The sequence below is a fragment of the Rhinatrema bivittatum genome, chromosome 2 (genome assembly GCF_901001135.1).
Source record: "Rhinatrema bivittatum chromosome 2, aRhiBiv1.1, whole genome shotgun sequence".
In the NCBI taxonomy this organism is placed as follows: Eukaryota; Metazoa; Chordata; class Amphibia; order Gymnophiona; family Rhinatrematidae; genus Rhinatrema; species Rhinatrema bivittatum.
Window position 1 is genome coordinate 306,653,089 of NC_042616.1, and position 15,361 is coordinate 306,668,449.

At 44.1% G+C, this 15,361-nt stretch overlaps 1 protein-coding gene across 2 annotated transcripts in view; it reads right to left on the minus strand.

Moving 5' to 3' along the window:
• KIF15 (kinesin family member 15) overlaps window positions 1–15,361 on the minus strand; it is a 428,798-nt gene that overhangs the window by 322,016 nt on the left and 91,421 nt on the right. For both annotated transcript variants that reach the window (XM_029589694.1, XM_029589695.1), the window contains exon 8: window positions 1,151–1,360. In XM_029589694.1, the coding sequence (XP_029445554.1) occupies window positions 1,151–1,360 (210 nt within the window). The remainder of the gene's footprint in view (window positions 1–1,150; window positions 1,361–15,361) is intronic.

The window sequence follows — 15,361 nt, forward strand, 5'->3', positions numbered from 1 at the left end:
CAACCTGTACCATCTCCAGTCAGTGAGCGTATACTCAAGGAGCTGCACTGAAGGTATACAGAATTGGTCAGAAAGCAACTAAGTGCAAAGTAATACAGAAACTGAAGAACCAAGTTATTTTATTGAGGGGTGTGAAGACTGGAGCAGCTGGAGCAGCTCATATTTAAGCTCCTCCCCCCTAACGACCCCAAGACCCTCTCCCTAACTTCACAGCCCTCTGTCCGAAACATCGGTGTCCTTATCGACCCTCTCCTGAACCTAAAAAATCACATCAGCTCCGTCCTTAAAGGAGGCTTTTACAAACTTAACATCATCAAAAAGCTCAAGCCCCTACTTCACACATATGATCTTAAAACATTCATCCAAGCCACCCTCTCATCTAAGCTGGATTACTGCAACTCCCTCTACCTTGGACTCCCCCACTCCACCAAACCCCTCCAGATACTTCAAAATGCTACGGCAAGACTCCTCAGCATCACACGTAAAACAGACCACATAACCCCTGTCCTTAAGGCCCTGCACTGGCTCCCCATCTCTTTCCGCATCCTCTTCAAATCCCTCACCATCATACACAAATCCATTTACAAGAATGATTCCTCATGGCTCAGCGAACCACTCCAACTCACCCAATCTGCCCACCCTACCAGAAAAAACCTCGCTTGCACCCTTCAAGACCCACCCCTCAAGAAGGCCCGCCTCTCTGCAACCAGGGACCGTGCCCTATCTATTGCTGGTCCAACTCAATGGAACGCCCTTGCCCTCCCACCTCCGCCTGGAGCCAAGCCCCCTGAAATTCAGAAAGTTGCTCAAAACATGGCTCTTCCGCCAGGACTTCCCAGTCTAGTCGACCCCCCCCCCCACCTCGTCCTTCCCCTCCCCCCCACTGCTGTAAATATGTTCATCTTCATACTCATTATCAATTTTGTAAATATTTTCATTTCCCTTTCCTCTTCCCCCTCCTTGCTTGACTTTTCAGGCTCTTCTTAGAGCCCTTATTCTCTTGTTCACATGTTCTCACGGTTCTCCCCACCCCTGTTCTATGTAATTTCAACCTTTCATTACAATGTAAACCGATATGATGTGTATTTTAATGTCTGTATAAAAAAAGATGTTAAATAAATAAATAAAATATTTTCTGTATTAAACAGACCTTTAATCTGACTCCCTCAGAATGAGTATCTTTTTGTCTCTCTGATCCTGCCAAATCCACCAAGTTGAGTTGCGAGGATCTAATATTAACAATATCATTGTTCTTCTCCATTGACTGTATGGTAACTGTAAAGACAGCATGTGACCTTGATGACTCTCTGTTCATTGAAGTAGATGCCACACGACGATTTCTCCATCCCATAGATAACACCTGGGCAAGAAATAAACAATGCATCAATATAGCACCAGCTAGGAAAACAAAGCTGCTTACCTCTAACAGGCATTTTCCCCAAAGACAGCAGTTTACCAGTCATACACTGGTAATACCAACTTGATGGTGCCATCACAGAAGTTTTCTAAATATTTTTAGGAAATTTTTGTGATCTAAACATGTGATAGTTTACATGACCACACACACGTCTGTTCTATAATTAATCTAAAAGCTTAATTCCAGAAGGGAAGGAATAATGGTGAACTATTTTCTTAGATCACCTGTTACAGTTAAACAGTTCTACTTCTCTGAAGACAAGCAGTTTACCATAGTAACACAAAGGACTCCCTAGCTATGTTCTGCCTTAAAATAAATAAATATAGCTTTTTGGTAGATTCATGCTTTTTCCACACTTTTTTAAAAAGATAGATTAATATTCTTAAAAAAATGGGACCTTTGATTGGGGGTGGGAGGAATGCTGCTGGAGGTAGGTTCTAACCTACAAAAAGATCCTGGAGAATAGCCTGCTGTCATGTTAGTCCATATCTAAACAATATGAATGAGTGAACTAAACTATGTTGCAGCTTTACAAAATTCATTTAGAGGTTTACCTTATATGGGGCACTGAAAATCATGACCCAATATGAGCCTTGGCATGCCCTTTTAAGTCAATATTAAGAACATAAGCTGCCATACTGGGTCAGACTGAGGATTCAACAATCCCAGCATCCCGTTTCCAATAGTAGCCAATCCAGGATATAAGTACCCAAACATTAAATGGAACCCATGCTACTAATAATACAGGTAAATAAGCAGTGGCTATTCCCTAAGTCAACTTGACTATTAGCAATTTTGGACTTCTTCTCAAAGAACTCATCCAAGCCTTTTTTAAAACCCAGCTAAGCTGATTGCCACAAATTCCAGAACTTAATTGTGCTGAGTGAAAGAATTTTCTGATTTGCTTTAAAATGTGCTACTTGCTAACTTCATGGAGTGCCCCCTAGTCTATTATCTGAAAAAGCAAACTGATTAATATTTACCCTAATCCTCAAGACTGTAGACCTCCATCATATCCCCCTCTCAGCCGTCTCTTCTCCAAACTGAACAGCCCTCATAGGGGAGTCGTTCCATACCCTTTATCATTTTGGTCACCTTCTCTCTACCCTCTCCAGTGCATCTATATCTTTTTTGACATGTGGAATCCAGAACAGAACTCAAGCTGCGGTCTCACCATGCAGCAATACAGAGGCATTATGACATTCTTTTAATTCACTATTCCTTTCCTAATAATTCCTAACCATTGTTTGCTTTTCTGACTACCAAAACACACTGAGCCAATGATTTCAATGTATTGTCCACTATGACACCTAAATCTTTTTCCTGGGTGGTAATGCTAACCTGAAACCTAACCGTGTAACTACAGCATGGGTTATTTTATTTGTTACTATACGCATCACCTTGCACTTGTCTAAATTAAATTTCATCTGCTATTTGGACACCCAATCTTCTAGTCTCACAAGGTCCTCCTGCAATTTGTCACTATCCACTTGTGATTTAATTACTCTGAATAATTTTGTCTCATCTGAAAATGTGATCACCTCACTTGTCATTTCTATTTCCAGATCATTTAAATATATTAAAAAGCAACAGTCCAAGTACAGATCTCTTGGCACACTCCACTATTTACCTCTCTCCACTGAGAAAACTGATCATTTAGTCCTACACAGTTTCCTGTCTTAACTAGTTTGCAATCCATAAAAGTACATTGCCTCCTATCCCATGACTTTTTTTCTTAGAAGCCTCTCATGGAAGACTTTGCCAAACGCCTTCTTAAAACCCAAATTACACTTTATCTACCAGCTCATCTTTATCCACGTTTAATAACCCCCTTCAAAAAAAGTATAGATTTTGAGTAAAGATTTCCCTTGGGTAAATCCATGCTCGCTGTGCCCCTTAAACCATGTCTACCTACATGTTCATTGATTTTTCCCAGCACTAAAATCAGACTCACCAGTCTATAATTTCCCAAATCATCCCTGGAACCCATTTTAAATATCATTAAAAACACTCCATTGTGCCTTCCACTCTTTAGGCATAATGGAAGATTTTAATGATAGGTTACAAATTACTAGTAAGATCTGAAATTTCATTTTTTATTTCTTTCAGAACCCTGGGATGTATACCATCTGGTCCAGGTGATTTGCTACTCTTCAGTATGTCAATCTGGCCTCAACCAGATTCACTGTGATTTGGCTCAGTTCATCTAAATCACCATCCTTGTAAATAGTCTCTGGAACAGGTATCTCCAACATCTTCATTTGTAAACAGTGAAGCAAAGAATGTTTCCGTATTGGCCTTATCTTCTCTAAGTGCCACTTTAACCCCTCACTGATCTAATGGTGCAACAGACTCCCTCACAGATATTTTTTTTTAATTTTTATGAGCTTTTGCCTCTATGGTCAGCTTCTTTTCAAATTCTCCTAGTTTGTCTTATAAATGTTTTACATTTAACTTGACAATGCTTATACTTTTTCCTATTTTCTTTAGATAAATCCTTCTTCAAATTTTTGAAGGATTTTTTTGGAGGGCTAAAATAGTCTCTTTCACTTCGCCTTTTAACCAAGCTGGCAGTCAATTGGCCTTCTCTCCACCTTTCTTAATGCATGGAATAAATCCAGACTTTGCCTCCAAGATGGTATTTTTAAACAATGTCCATGCCTGTTGTACACCAACTTTGTAGAAAAATCTGAAAGGTGTTGCTATCTTCCTCATTTTATTACATCTCCTCTTTGAAAGTTTAGTGCAAGAGCTGTAGGTTGTGTCTCCCTACCAGTCAATTCAAATGACATCAACTTATGATCACTATTGCCAAGTGGCCCTATCACAGTTACTTCTCTCACCAAATCCTGCGTTCTGCTATGAATTAGATTTAAAATAGCTTTCTCTCGTCTGTTCCTGAACTAATTGCTCCATGAATCAGTCAATTATTCCATTTAGGAACTTTACCTCTAGCATGTCCTGATGTTACATTTACCCAGTCAATATTGGGGTAATTGAAATCTCCCATTAATGCATTGCCAGATTGGTCAGCTTCCCTCATTTCTCTTAACATGTCATCGTCTGTCTTAATTTGGCTAGATGGACATTTTATACTCCTGTCGTTATACTCTTCCCCCACGCACATGCAATTTCAACCAATAAAGATTCTACTGTACATTTAGTCTCTTGCAGGATCTTTATTCTGTTGGACTCTATGCCATCCTGAACATAAAGCACCAGCCCTCCCCGAAGTTGATTTGTACTCTGGTGTGGTATAGTACTGTCCCACTGCTTTATCCACCTTCTTCCAGGTCTCTGAGATGCTGATTGTGTCTACCTCTTCATCCATTATTACTCAGGCATAAGTGAAAGCTATCTAATTAGATAACTTTCTTCAACAGCAGCACCCCCAGGCTTATTGGGACAAAAAATGCTGGTTAGACTTTCTATAAGCTATTTATCTACTCCAGACAGAAAATGACAGTCATGTAATCCAAAATGTGTAGGGATTGTTCAAGCTTATTAGAATACAATTTTGGGAATAATGTTGAAAAGCAAGTTCGCTTACCATAAACAGTGCTTTCCACAGATAGCAGGATAAATGACCCATGATCTGTGGAAGTGGTGCCCTCTGGTAGGACTGGATAGAACTCTCTACACCACAGTGTTGTCTACTCTGGGCAAGTAAGTCACTTGCAAAGAGGAATTGTTGTGAACCACCCACTACCATATGTGCAAGGCATCAAGACAGGATCCAAGAAAGGAAAATTGGGTTCTTACCTGCTAATTTTTGTTCCTGTAGTACCAAGGATCAGTCCAGACTGCTGGGTTGTGTCTCCCTTCCAGCAGATGGAGTCAGAGAAAAAACTGAAAGGCACCCCCCCCCCCCCCCCTTACCCTGGTGTGCCACCTGCGATCCTTCAGTATAATCCATACCATAGCAAAATTAAACATATCAAAACCTCAACAGAAGAACCAATAGCTATATCAAACCACCTGATGAAAGAAACTGCATAACTTCTGGAACTTATGTAGATGGAGGGAGTACTTCCATATGCGACGCCAATGCTGTCCATTTGAGAATATTCTGCAGAATAAAAAACTATAGCGAATGGACTCTCCAGATTCCATGGGCAGGCATCTGGACTGATCCTTGGTACTACAGGAACAAAAATTAGCAGGTAAGAACCCAATTTTCCTTTCCCTGTACGTACCAGGATCAGTCCAGACCACTGGGAATTACCCAAGCTACCCTAAATGGGGTGGGATCTGGAGAGTCCCGCTCGAACACTCCTGTCAAAACAGTCGCCATCTGGAGCACAGACGTCCAACGGTAATGCTTAGCAAAAGCGTGTAAATATTTCCAAAAACAGCCGCTCTGCAAATTTCCTGTGGCGAAACAAACTGACTCTCCGCCCAAGATGCCACCTGACATCGAATTGAATGTGCTTTTAGACCTACCTGTACTGCGTGCCCAAGACATATGTCAAAGTTATTGCTTCCTTCAACCATCGGGCAATAGTGGCTTTAGTTGCCTTTTGTCCTCTCTTAGGACCACTCCATAAGATGAACAGATGATCAGACAAACGAAAAGGATTGGTTACCTCCAGATAGTGGAGCAGAATTCGCACATCTAATCTTCGCAAGTCACGACCGAGGCGAACTCCGATCCAAATCCGTTAAGGCAGGCAATTCCACGGTCTGATTCAAATGAAACTCAGACACTACCTTCGGTAGAAAGGAGGTCCTAAGAGATACCCCTGAATCCGAAATCCGGAGAAAAGGTTCCCTACATGACAACGCTTGAAGCTGCGCTGTGCCAAAGTGATAGCCACCAGGGAAAATAGTCTTAAGAGTCAAATCTTTCAAGATGGCCTGTTTCAAAGACTCAAATGGAAGACCGCACAAGCCATGAAGAACCAGATTCAAACTCCAGGAAGGACACACAGGACAAACCGGAGGGTTCAAATGTTTAGCACCTCTCAGGAAACGTGTTACATCCAGATGAGCTGCCAGAGACGTCCCATCAATCTTTCCCCGCAAACATCCCAGGGCCACTACTTGAACCCTGAGAGAACTGCACACCAAGCCTTTCTTCAGACCCTCCTACAAGAACGTCAGGAATCAAAAACCTTCCAGACTCAAGCATAGGTGAGCAAGGTAGACATTTTTTGCCCCTGCAGGAGGGTGGAAATAACAGAATCCGTATAACCTTTCTTCCTCAACTGCCTCCTCTCATAAGCCAAGCCGCTAGACAAAAACAATCCACTTGATCAAAAAATACTGGACTTTGCCGAAGAAGATTCGGTAGATGACTGAGCCAAAGAGACCATCCACCGCTAAGTTGATCAGATCTGCAAACCACGGCCGCCGTGGCCACTCCGGAGCCACGAGAACAACTGATTCAGTGTGAGCCTCTATCCTTCGCAAGAGTTTGCCCACCAGCGGCCAGGGAGGAAAGACGTACAGCAGAATGTCACGAGGCCACGACAGGACCAAGACGTCGACACCTTCCGCCCCGTGTTCCCTCCTGCGACTGAAGAACTGAGCCGCCTTTGCATTTCTCTGAGTCGCCATCAGCTCCAGGCGAGGAATAACCCACCGACAAGTCAGGAGATGCATCGCCTCCTCGTAAAGTTCCCACTCTCCGGGATCAAGATGCTGGCAACAGAGAATATCCGCCTGAACGTTGTCGACCCTGGCTACGTGGGAAGCTGCTAGCCGGACCAGATGGCATTCCGCCCAGAGCATTAGCAGATTGGCTTCTAGTGCCACGGGACGACTTCTGGTTCCACCCGAGTGATGTAAGCCACCGTTGTTGCATTGTCGGACAATACTGGCACTGATCGACGGCTGACCAGGGGAAGGAAACTGCGAAATGCCAGCCATGCTGCCCTGGTTTCCAAGCGATTTATGGACCATTTCGCCTGCTGCCCTGTCCAACAGCCCTGTGCTGCCCTCGATTGGCAAACCGCACCCCAGCCGGAAAGGCTGGTGTCTGTCGTCACGACCACCTACTGGGGCTCCTCCAGGTCCATTCCATGCTTCACATGGGCCAGAATCAACCACCAGAGACTGGACCTGGTGGGCTCCAAGAGTGGCAATCGGATTTGGAATTCTTCCGACTTCGGGTCCCAACGAGAAAGTAACACCCTCTGCAAGGGTCTCATATGAGCAAAGGCCCAAAGGACTAATTCTAGAGTAGACGCCATAATACCAAGCACCTGTAAGTAATTGCAAACCTGGGGTAGCGGTAGAGACAACAGCCGCCGGATCCGCGCCATTAGCTTGTCGATTCACTCCTGCATGAGAAGAACCTTGCTGACCGATGTGTCGAACCGAGCACCCAAGAAGTTCAGCACCTGGGATGGGACTAATTGGCTCTTGGCAAAGTTGACAACCCAACCAAGGGATTGGAGCCGGGCCACTACGGATTGAATCGCTGCCCTGCAAAGCTCCTCAGACTTTGCAAGGTTGAACCAATCGTCCAGATAGGGATGAACCAAAATCCCCGCCTGACTGAGGGCCACAGCTACTACCACCATTACTTTGGTGAAGATGCGGGGGGGGGCTGTCGCCAATCCGAACGGGAGTGCCTGAAACTGATAATGCTCACCCAGAATCATGAACCGGAGAAACTGCCATTACTGTTCGCGGATCCCAATGTGAAGATACACTTCCGTCAGGTCTAAAGAAGCCAAATATTCACCGGAGTGGGTGGCTGCAGTGACTGAGCGGAGAGTTTCCATGTGAAAATGGGGTACCCAAAGCGCTTTGTTCACCTTCTTCAGATCCAATATCGGGCAGAAGGAGCCTTCCTTGTTGGGAACCACAAAATATATGGAGTATCTGCTGGTCCTGCATTCCTCCAGCAGAACCGGGACAATGGCTCCCAATGCTTTCAACCAGCCCAGGGTTTGAAGCACCGTTGTCCGTTTCGCGTGGGCCCCGAGGGAGACATCAAGAACAGATCCCACAAATGGCGTGCAAAATCCAAAGTGTAGCCATGTTCGATGATACTTAGAACCCACTGGTCCGACAATCTTGACCCACTCCTCGAAGAATATGGACAGGCGGCTGCCTATCACCGGAACAGAGGAGTGGGCCAGGACACCTTCATTGGGTGGACTTGCCCCCAGAAGATCCCTGAGGAGACCCGTTGCGGAGAGGCCTGCGGCCGTGAGAGGAATGAGACCAAGCCTGAGACCTTGTCAACGGCTGACGTGGAGTGAGGGCCGGAGCCCTGGGCTGCCAAAACATGCACTGTCCCCGGTACAGAGGGTGCGCAGACCCAAAGGACCTGGAGGTTCTAGGCTTGTCCTCCAGTAACTTGATTACCTTATTGTCCCCAAGGGATTTGATAAAGGCTTCCAGATCATCCCCGAATAAGAATTTCCCTTTAAAGGGAAGAATGCCTAGCTGGGCCTTGGATGAAACATCAGCCGACCAGTTGCGGAGCCACAGAGCCTTCTAGCAGAGACCGCCGAAGCCATAGTGCGCGAAGACGCCTGAAGATCATACAAGGCATCCGCGGTGTAAGGCACGGCCGCCTCCATGCGATCTTCCTGCTCCACCTCCATTAGAAGCAACTCCTGTGTGGTAACTGCTGCACCCAAAACTGCACGGCCTGTCCTGCCTCTGGAGGAATTGGACCCCCCCCCAGAAAGCCTAGTCACCTTCGCAGGCGGGGGCTCCTCAGTCTGCAATTCAGTCTCTGCCTCCAAAAAGGCCTTGTACATTAAAAGCACAAATTTGGAAGAAGAGGGATGCTGCCCCTTTAAGGCCCCCCCCCCCATGGGAGGGCCAGTCACTGGGAGCCGCTGTCTAGCAGGGCTCAAATTTGGCGGGGAGAGAGGAGGAGGGATCTCCCCTCCCCCTGTATCCAGCCCTCCATGGAGCGTGGTGAGGCAAAATGACCGCCGATCCCACGCTAGACGTAGACTGGGCAGGGCGAGTCCGGCAGAGGCGTGAATTCCTCCCTGTACCCCAGGAGCGCGCAGAGAACGACCCGCTGCTGCTCCCCAACAGTTCTTCCCCACCCGGGAGGCACCGTGTACACAGGCCATCACGGGAGAGCTGCGCCACCAGCTCCCCGCATGTGGAACACGGCGAACCCCGCAGCATGCCCGTGGAGAGGGAGCGAGCAGGAAGCCGAAAAAAGCGGCGAAAATCGCTCTTCCGGAGCCCCGGGAAAACTGTGCGCACAGTAGAACAAGTTTTGTTTTGTTTTTTTTTTTTTTAACTCTGACATGCAGTCACCCAGGGGAAAAATGCCCCTTGGACCTCAATCGCAGCACAGGCAGCCCCCAGAGGAATTATGCCGACTCAGGGTGCAAGGAGGAGGGACCTGCCCACCAGTTAATCCCCCTACTCACCGTCAGAAGAAGTGGCTCCGGGAAAACGGCAAACGGGGTATCTAACCCCAGCCGTGCCTCAACCAATGCAGCAGCCTCGAGAGGACTGACTGTCACCTCCAGAAAGAAAAACTAACTACGGCTTTTTTTTTTTTTTAAAGCTTGATTTACCCACTGGTGGAAAGCAAAGTCCCCTAGGTCTTACTATTCCTGGCTTGCTTTGCTTTTTTTAATGGATCAGGACCGCAGGTTCTGTCACCCTCATCTGCTGGAGTCAGAGAAATACTGAAGGATCACAGGTAGCACACCAGGGTTAGAAGGGATGTGCCTTTCAGTTTTTTCTCTGACTCCATCTGCTGGAAGGGAGACAACCCAGCGGTCTGGACTGATCCTGGTACGTACAGGGAACCTGAGATTGTTTGTTTACATAGATTTGTCATTCCCTTTGGGGCTTCAGCCACATTCTCTGAGGCAAAAATGATTTAGACGGATAAGAAAATTCGACCAAGTGCCTATAATTAAAAATTCACCAAAGCTAAAAATTTCCAATTTATCCCTGTCAACTAAAAAGCAGAATGTAAATATAAACAACACACTTAAATGTTTGTATGCTAATGCCAGAAGTCTAAGTAGTAAGATGGGAGAATTAGAGCGTATAGCAATGAACAACAGACTTAATTGGTAACTCAGAGACATGGTGGAAAGCATAACCAATGGGATAGTGCAATACCAGAGTACAAATTATATCACAATGACAGGAGCATCTTGGTGGCGGGATGGTGCTTTATGTCCGTGATGGCATAGAGTCAAAAAAGGTAAAGATCCTGCATGTGACTAAATGCACAATCTAATCTTTATGGGTAGAAATCCCTTGTGTGTTGGGGAAGACTATAATGATAGGAGTATACTACCGATCACCTGGCCAAGATGATGAGACAGACAGTGAAATGCTAAGAGAAATTAGGGAAACTAACCAAATTGGTAGTGCAGTAATAATGGGAGATTTAAATTACTCCAATATTGACTGAAGTGAAACATCAAGGCATGCTAGAGAGAGAAAGTTCCTGGATGCAATAAATGACAGTTTTATAGAGCAATTGGTTTAGAACATAACATAAGAACATAAGAAATTGCCATGCTGGGTCAGACCAAGGGTCCATCAAGCCCAGCATCCTGTTTCCAACAGAGGCCAAACCAGGCCACAAGAACCTGGCAATTACCCAAACACCTAGAAGATCCCAAGCTACTGATGCAATTAATAGCAGTAGCTATTCCCTAAGTAAACTTGATTAATAGCAGTTAATGGACTTCTCTTCCAAGAACTTATCCAAACCTTTTTTGAACCCAGCTACACTAAGTGCACTAACCACATCCTCTGGCAACAAATTCCAGAGCTTTATTGTGCGTTGAGTGAAAAAGAATTTTCTCAGATTAGTCTTAAATGTGCTACTTGCTAACTTCATGGAATGCCCCCTAGTTCTTCTATTATTCGAAAGTGTAAATAACTGAGTCACATCTACTCGTTCAAGACCTCTCATGATCTTAAAGACCTCTATCATATCCCCCCCTCAGCCATCTCTTCTCCAAGCTGAAAAGCCCTAACCTCTTCATCCTTTCCTCATAGGGGAGCTGTTCCATCCCCTTTATCATTTTGGTTGCCCTTCTCTCTCATTGGTTCAGGAACCAATGAGAGAGGGAGCAATTTTAGATCTAATTCTCAGTGGAGTGCAGGATTTAGTGACAGAGGTAACTGTGGTGGGGCCTCTTGCCAATAGTGATCATGTGATTAAATTTGAATTAATGACTGGAAGGGAAACAGTAAGAAAACCCATGGCTCTAGCGCTAAACTTTCAAAAGGAAAATTGGTAAAATGAGAAAAATAGTTAAAAAAAAAAAAAACCTCCTGAAAGATGCAGCTAACAAAGGTAAAAAGTGTGCAACAGGCGTGGACATTGTTAAATACCATCCTAGAAGAATAGTCCAGATGTATTCCATGCATTAATAAAAGTGCAAGGAAGGCAAAATGATTACCAGCATGGTTAAAAGGTGAGGTGAAAGAGGCTATTTTTAGCCTAAAGATCTTCATTCAAAAATTGGAAGAAGGATCCATCAGAAGAAAATAGGATAAAGCATAAGCAATGGCAAGTTTTAACTAAATGTAAGTCATTGATAAGACAGTCTAAGAAAATATGAAAAGTAGTTGGCTGAAAAGGAAAAAACCTCACAAAAGCTTTTTAAAATATATCCAAAGCAGAAAGCTTGCGAGGGGGTCCATTACATAATTGAGGGGTTAAAGGGGCACTTAGAGAAGATAAGGCCATCGTGGAAAGATTAAACAATTTCTTTGCTTTGGTGTTTACTGAAGAGGATGTTGGGGAGATACCTGTTCCAGAAGATGTGGTAGGCCTGATTGACAAACTGAAGAGTAGTAAATACCTGGACCAGATGGTATACACCCCAGGGTTCTGAAAACTAAAAAATGAAATTTCAGACCTTTTTTGATGAATTTGTAACCTATCATGGTTAGTGCAGTTAGTATAGCTGTGTTTAAAAAAGGATTGGATAAGTTCTTGGAGGAGAAGTCCATTACCTGCTATTAAGTTCACTTAGAGAATAGCCACTGCCATTAGCAATGGTAACATGGAATAGACTTAGTTTTTGAGTACTTGCCAGGTTCTTATGGCCTGGATTGGCCACTGTTGGAAACAGGATGCTGGCTTGATGGACCCTTGGTCTGACCCAGTATGGTATTTTCTTATGTTCTTATCATTAAAATTATTCGTTATACTTGAAGACTGAAAGATGGCCAATGTAACCCAGATATTTAAAGAGAGATCCACGGGTGATCCGGGAAACTATAGACAGTGAGCCTGAAACCAGTGCCAGGAAAAATCATGGAAACTGTTATAAAGAATAAAATCACAAAAGTTTTAGATACATGGTTTGATGGGACACAGCCAACATGGAATTACCAAAGGGAACTCTTGCCTCACAAATCTCCCACAAATTTTTTTTGAAGGTGTAAACAAAACGTATGGACAAAAGTGAACTGGTAGATGTGGTGTATTTGGATTTTCAGAAGTGTTTCAAAGTCCGCATAAGAGGCTTCTAAGGAGATGTCCTTTTGTGGATTGCAAGCTGGTTAAAGACAGAAAACAGAGTAGAATTAAACAGTCTGTTTTCACAGTGAAAAAAGGTAAACTGTGCAGAGCCTCAGGGATCTGTACTTGGACCGGTGCATTTTAATATATTTATAAATGATCTGGAAAGGGGTACGACAAGTGAGGAGATCAAATATGCAGATGACAAAATTATGCAGAGTAGTTAAATCTGAAGCGGACTGTGCAAAGTGATGTATATAGGGAAAAATAACCCTTGCTCTATTTAATTTATTTAAGGCTTTTATATACCGATGTTCCTGTACTAGTACATATCACGCCGGTTTACATAGAACCAAAGTTGGAAATTACATCAAACAAGAGGGTAGAGATAACAGGGCTAACTTTGTATGAACTTATAGATAAAGCAGCGAACGACTTAAAATAAAATTAAATTATTATAAATATAAGTATAAATATACAAAATATAAACAATCAACAAACTTGGATTTACAGCAGACTTGAAAAGCATGAATGCATTATAACATACAGCTAGCGGGGAAATAATGAGATTAACTTATAAGATTAAATGGTTACGGCGGCGGACATCTCGAATATTGGGTTATGAAATGCGTGAATCTGACCCTGAGGGAGAGACCTTTAAGTGAAGGCTTTTGTGAAAAGCCAAGTTTTGAGCTTCTTTTTGAACGTCTGACTACAAGTTTCTAGCCGAAGGTCTCTGGGGAGGGCATTCCAGTGAGAGGGGCTGGCGGTCGAGAATGCACGTTTCTTGAGTGATGACTTGGCTGGAGGTGCATATAAGGTGCCTAAGTAGCTGGTTCTGATTGGTCTCGATGATGCGTGGGGACGAAGTGGGTCACTTAGATTTAGCGAAGTTTGGGAATGAATGGTCTTGTGGGTTATGGTTAGTACTTTGAATATGATTCTGAATTTATTAGTGAGCCAGTGTAGGTTCTTTAGAATAGGTGTGATGTGTTCTCTACTAGAGTTGGTTAGGATCCTGGCAGCCGAGTTCTGCAGCATTTATAATGGTTTTGTGGTGATAGCTGGGAGGCCAATTAGCAGAGAGTTGCAATAGTCAATTTTTGAAAATAGAATAGTTTGGAGGACTGTTCTAAAGTCCTGAAAGTGGAGGAGAGGTTTTAGCTTTTTCTATATGTGTAGCTTGTGAAAACATTCTTTCGTAGCGTTTGTGACAAATTTTTTGAGATTCAGCCTATTGTCGATAGTAACGCCAAGGTCTCTTACGTGAGTGGGGGAGATCATTAGCGGTGTGATTAGATTGTTGGCAGTCTGACAGTTGTCATCCAGGGTGATCAGCATAAGTTCCGTTTTTGCAGTATTGAGAACTAAGTTAAGGCTAGTGAGGAGGGAATTTATGGACTGTAGACAATTGTTCCAGAAATTGATGGTGTTGGAGATAGATTCAGTGATAGGCAACAGGATCTGGACGTCGTCGGCGTATACGAAGTGTGTGATCTTTAGACTTGAGAGCAGATGACATAGTGGGAGAAGATAAATTTTAAACAGGGTTGGGGAGAGGGAGGATCCTTGTGGGACTCCAAGAGTGGACTTGACCGGGTGTGATTCCTTGTTGCTTATTCTGACCTTGTATGTCCTATTGTTAAGGAATGATCTGAACCATTCAAGGGCTGATCCTGAGATGCCTATGTCTGAGAGCCGGTTGATGAGGATAGAATGCTTTACAGTGTCGAAAGCTGCAGATATATCGAGAAGTGCCAGGAGGTAGGGGGTCTTTTTCTCCAAGCCGGAGAGGACTCTGTCCGTCAATGAGATTAAGAGGGATTCCGTGCTGAGGGATTTGCGGAATCCGAATTGGGCTGTTGTGAGAATCTTGTGGTCTTCTAGGAATTCCGACAACTGTTTGTTAACTATTCTCTCCATAAGTTTGGCGACAAACGGTAGGTTAGCGATGGGGCGGAAATTGGCCGGGTCTGCAGGGTTCAGGTTGGGTTTCTTGAGGAGAGGTTTGAGAGTGGCTAGTTTCAGCGTGTCTGGTACAAGTCCTTGTGTTAGTGAGCGGTTGATGATCTCTGCTAAGGGCTTCGCAATGATGTTTAGGATGGTGAGTAGTAATTTAGATGGAATGGCATCTATCGGATGAGTGGAAGGTTTCATCTTTTTGAGAATCGATTCAATTTCGAGTGAGGAAGTGAGTTCGAAGGATTCTAGGTTTGCTTTCTGGCTGAAGCGGGGAGAGTAGAGAGGGGGTGGCTCTATATTACATGTAGCCAGAGGTGCTATTAGCTTGAGGATTTTGTTTTCGAAGAATTGTGCAAGTTCAGAGCTTCTGGATTGAGCTTGGTCGTCAGGGATAACTGGTGAAGTGGGTTTTGTGAGCTCTGATACATATGAGAACAGTGCTTTGGCATCGAAGGCAAAATTGTGAATTTTGTGTGCATAATAATCTCTCTTTGTGCGAAGGATGTTGTTTCTGTAGCTGTGCATGAGGGTTTTGTACTCATTTA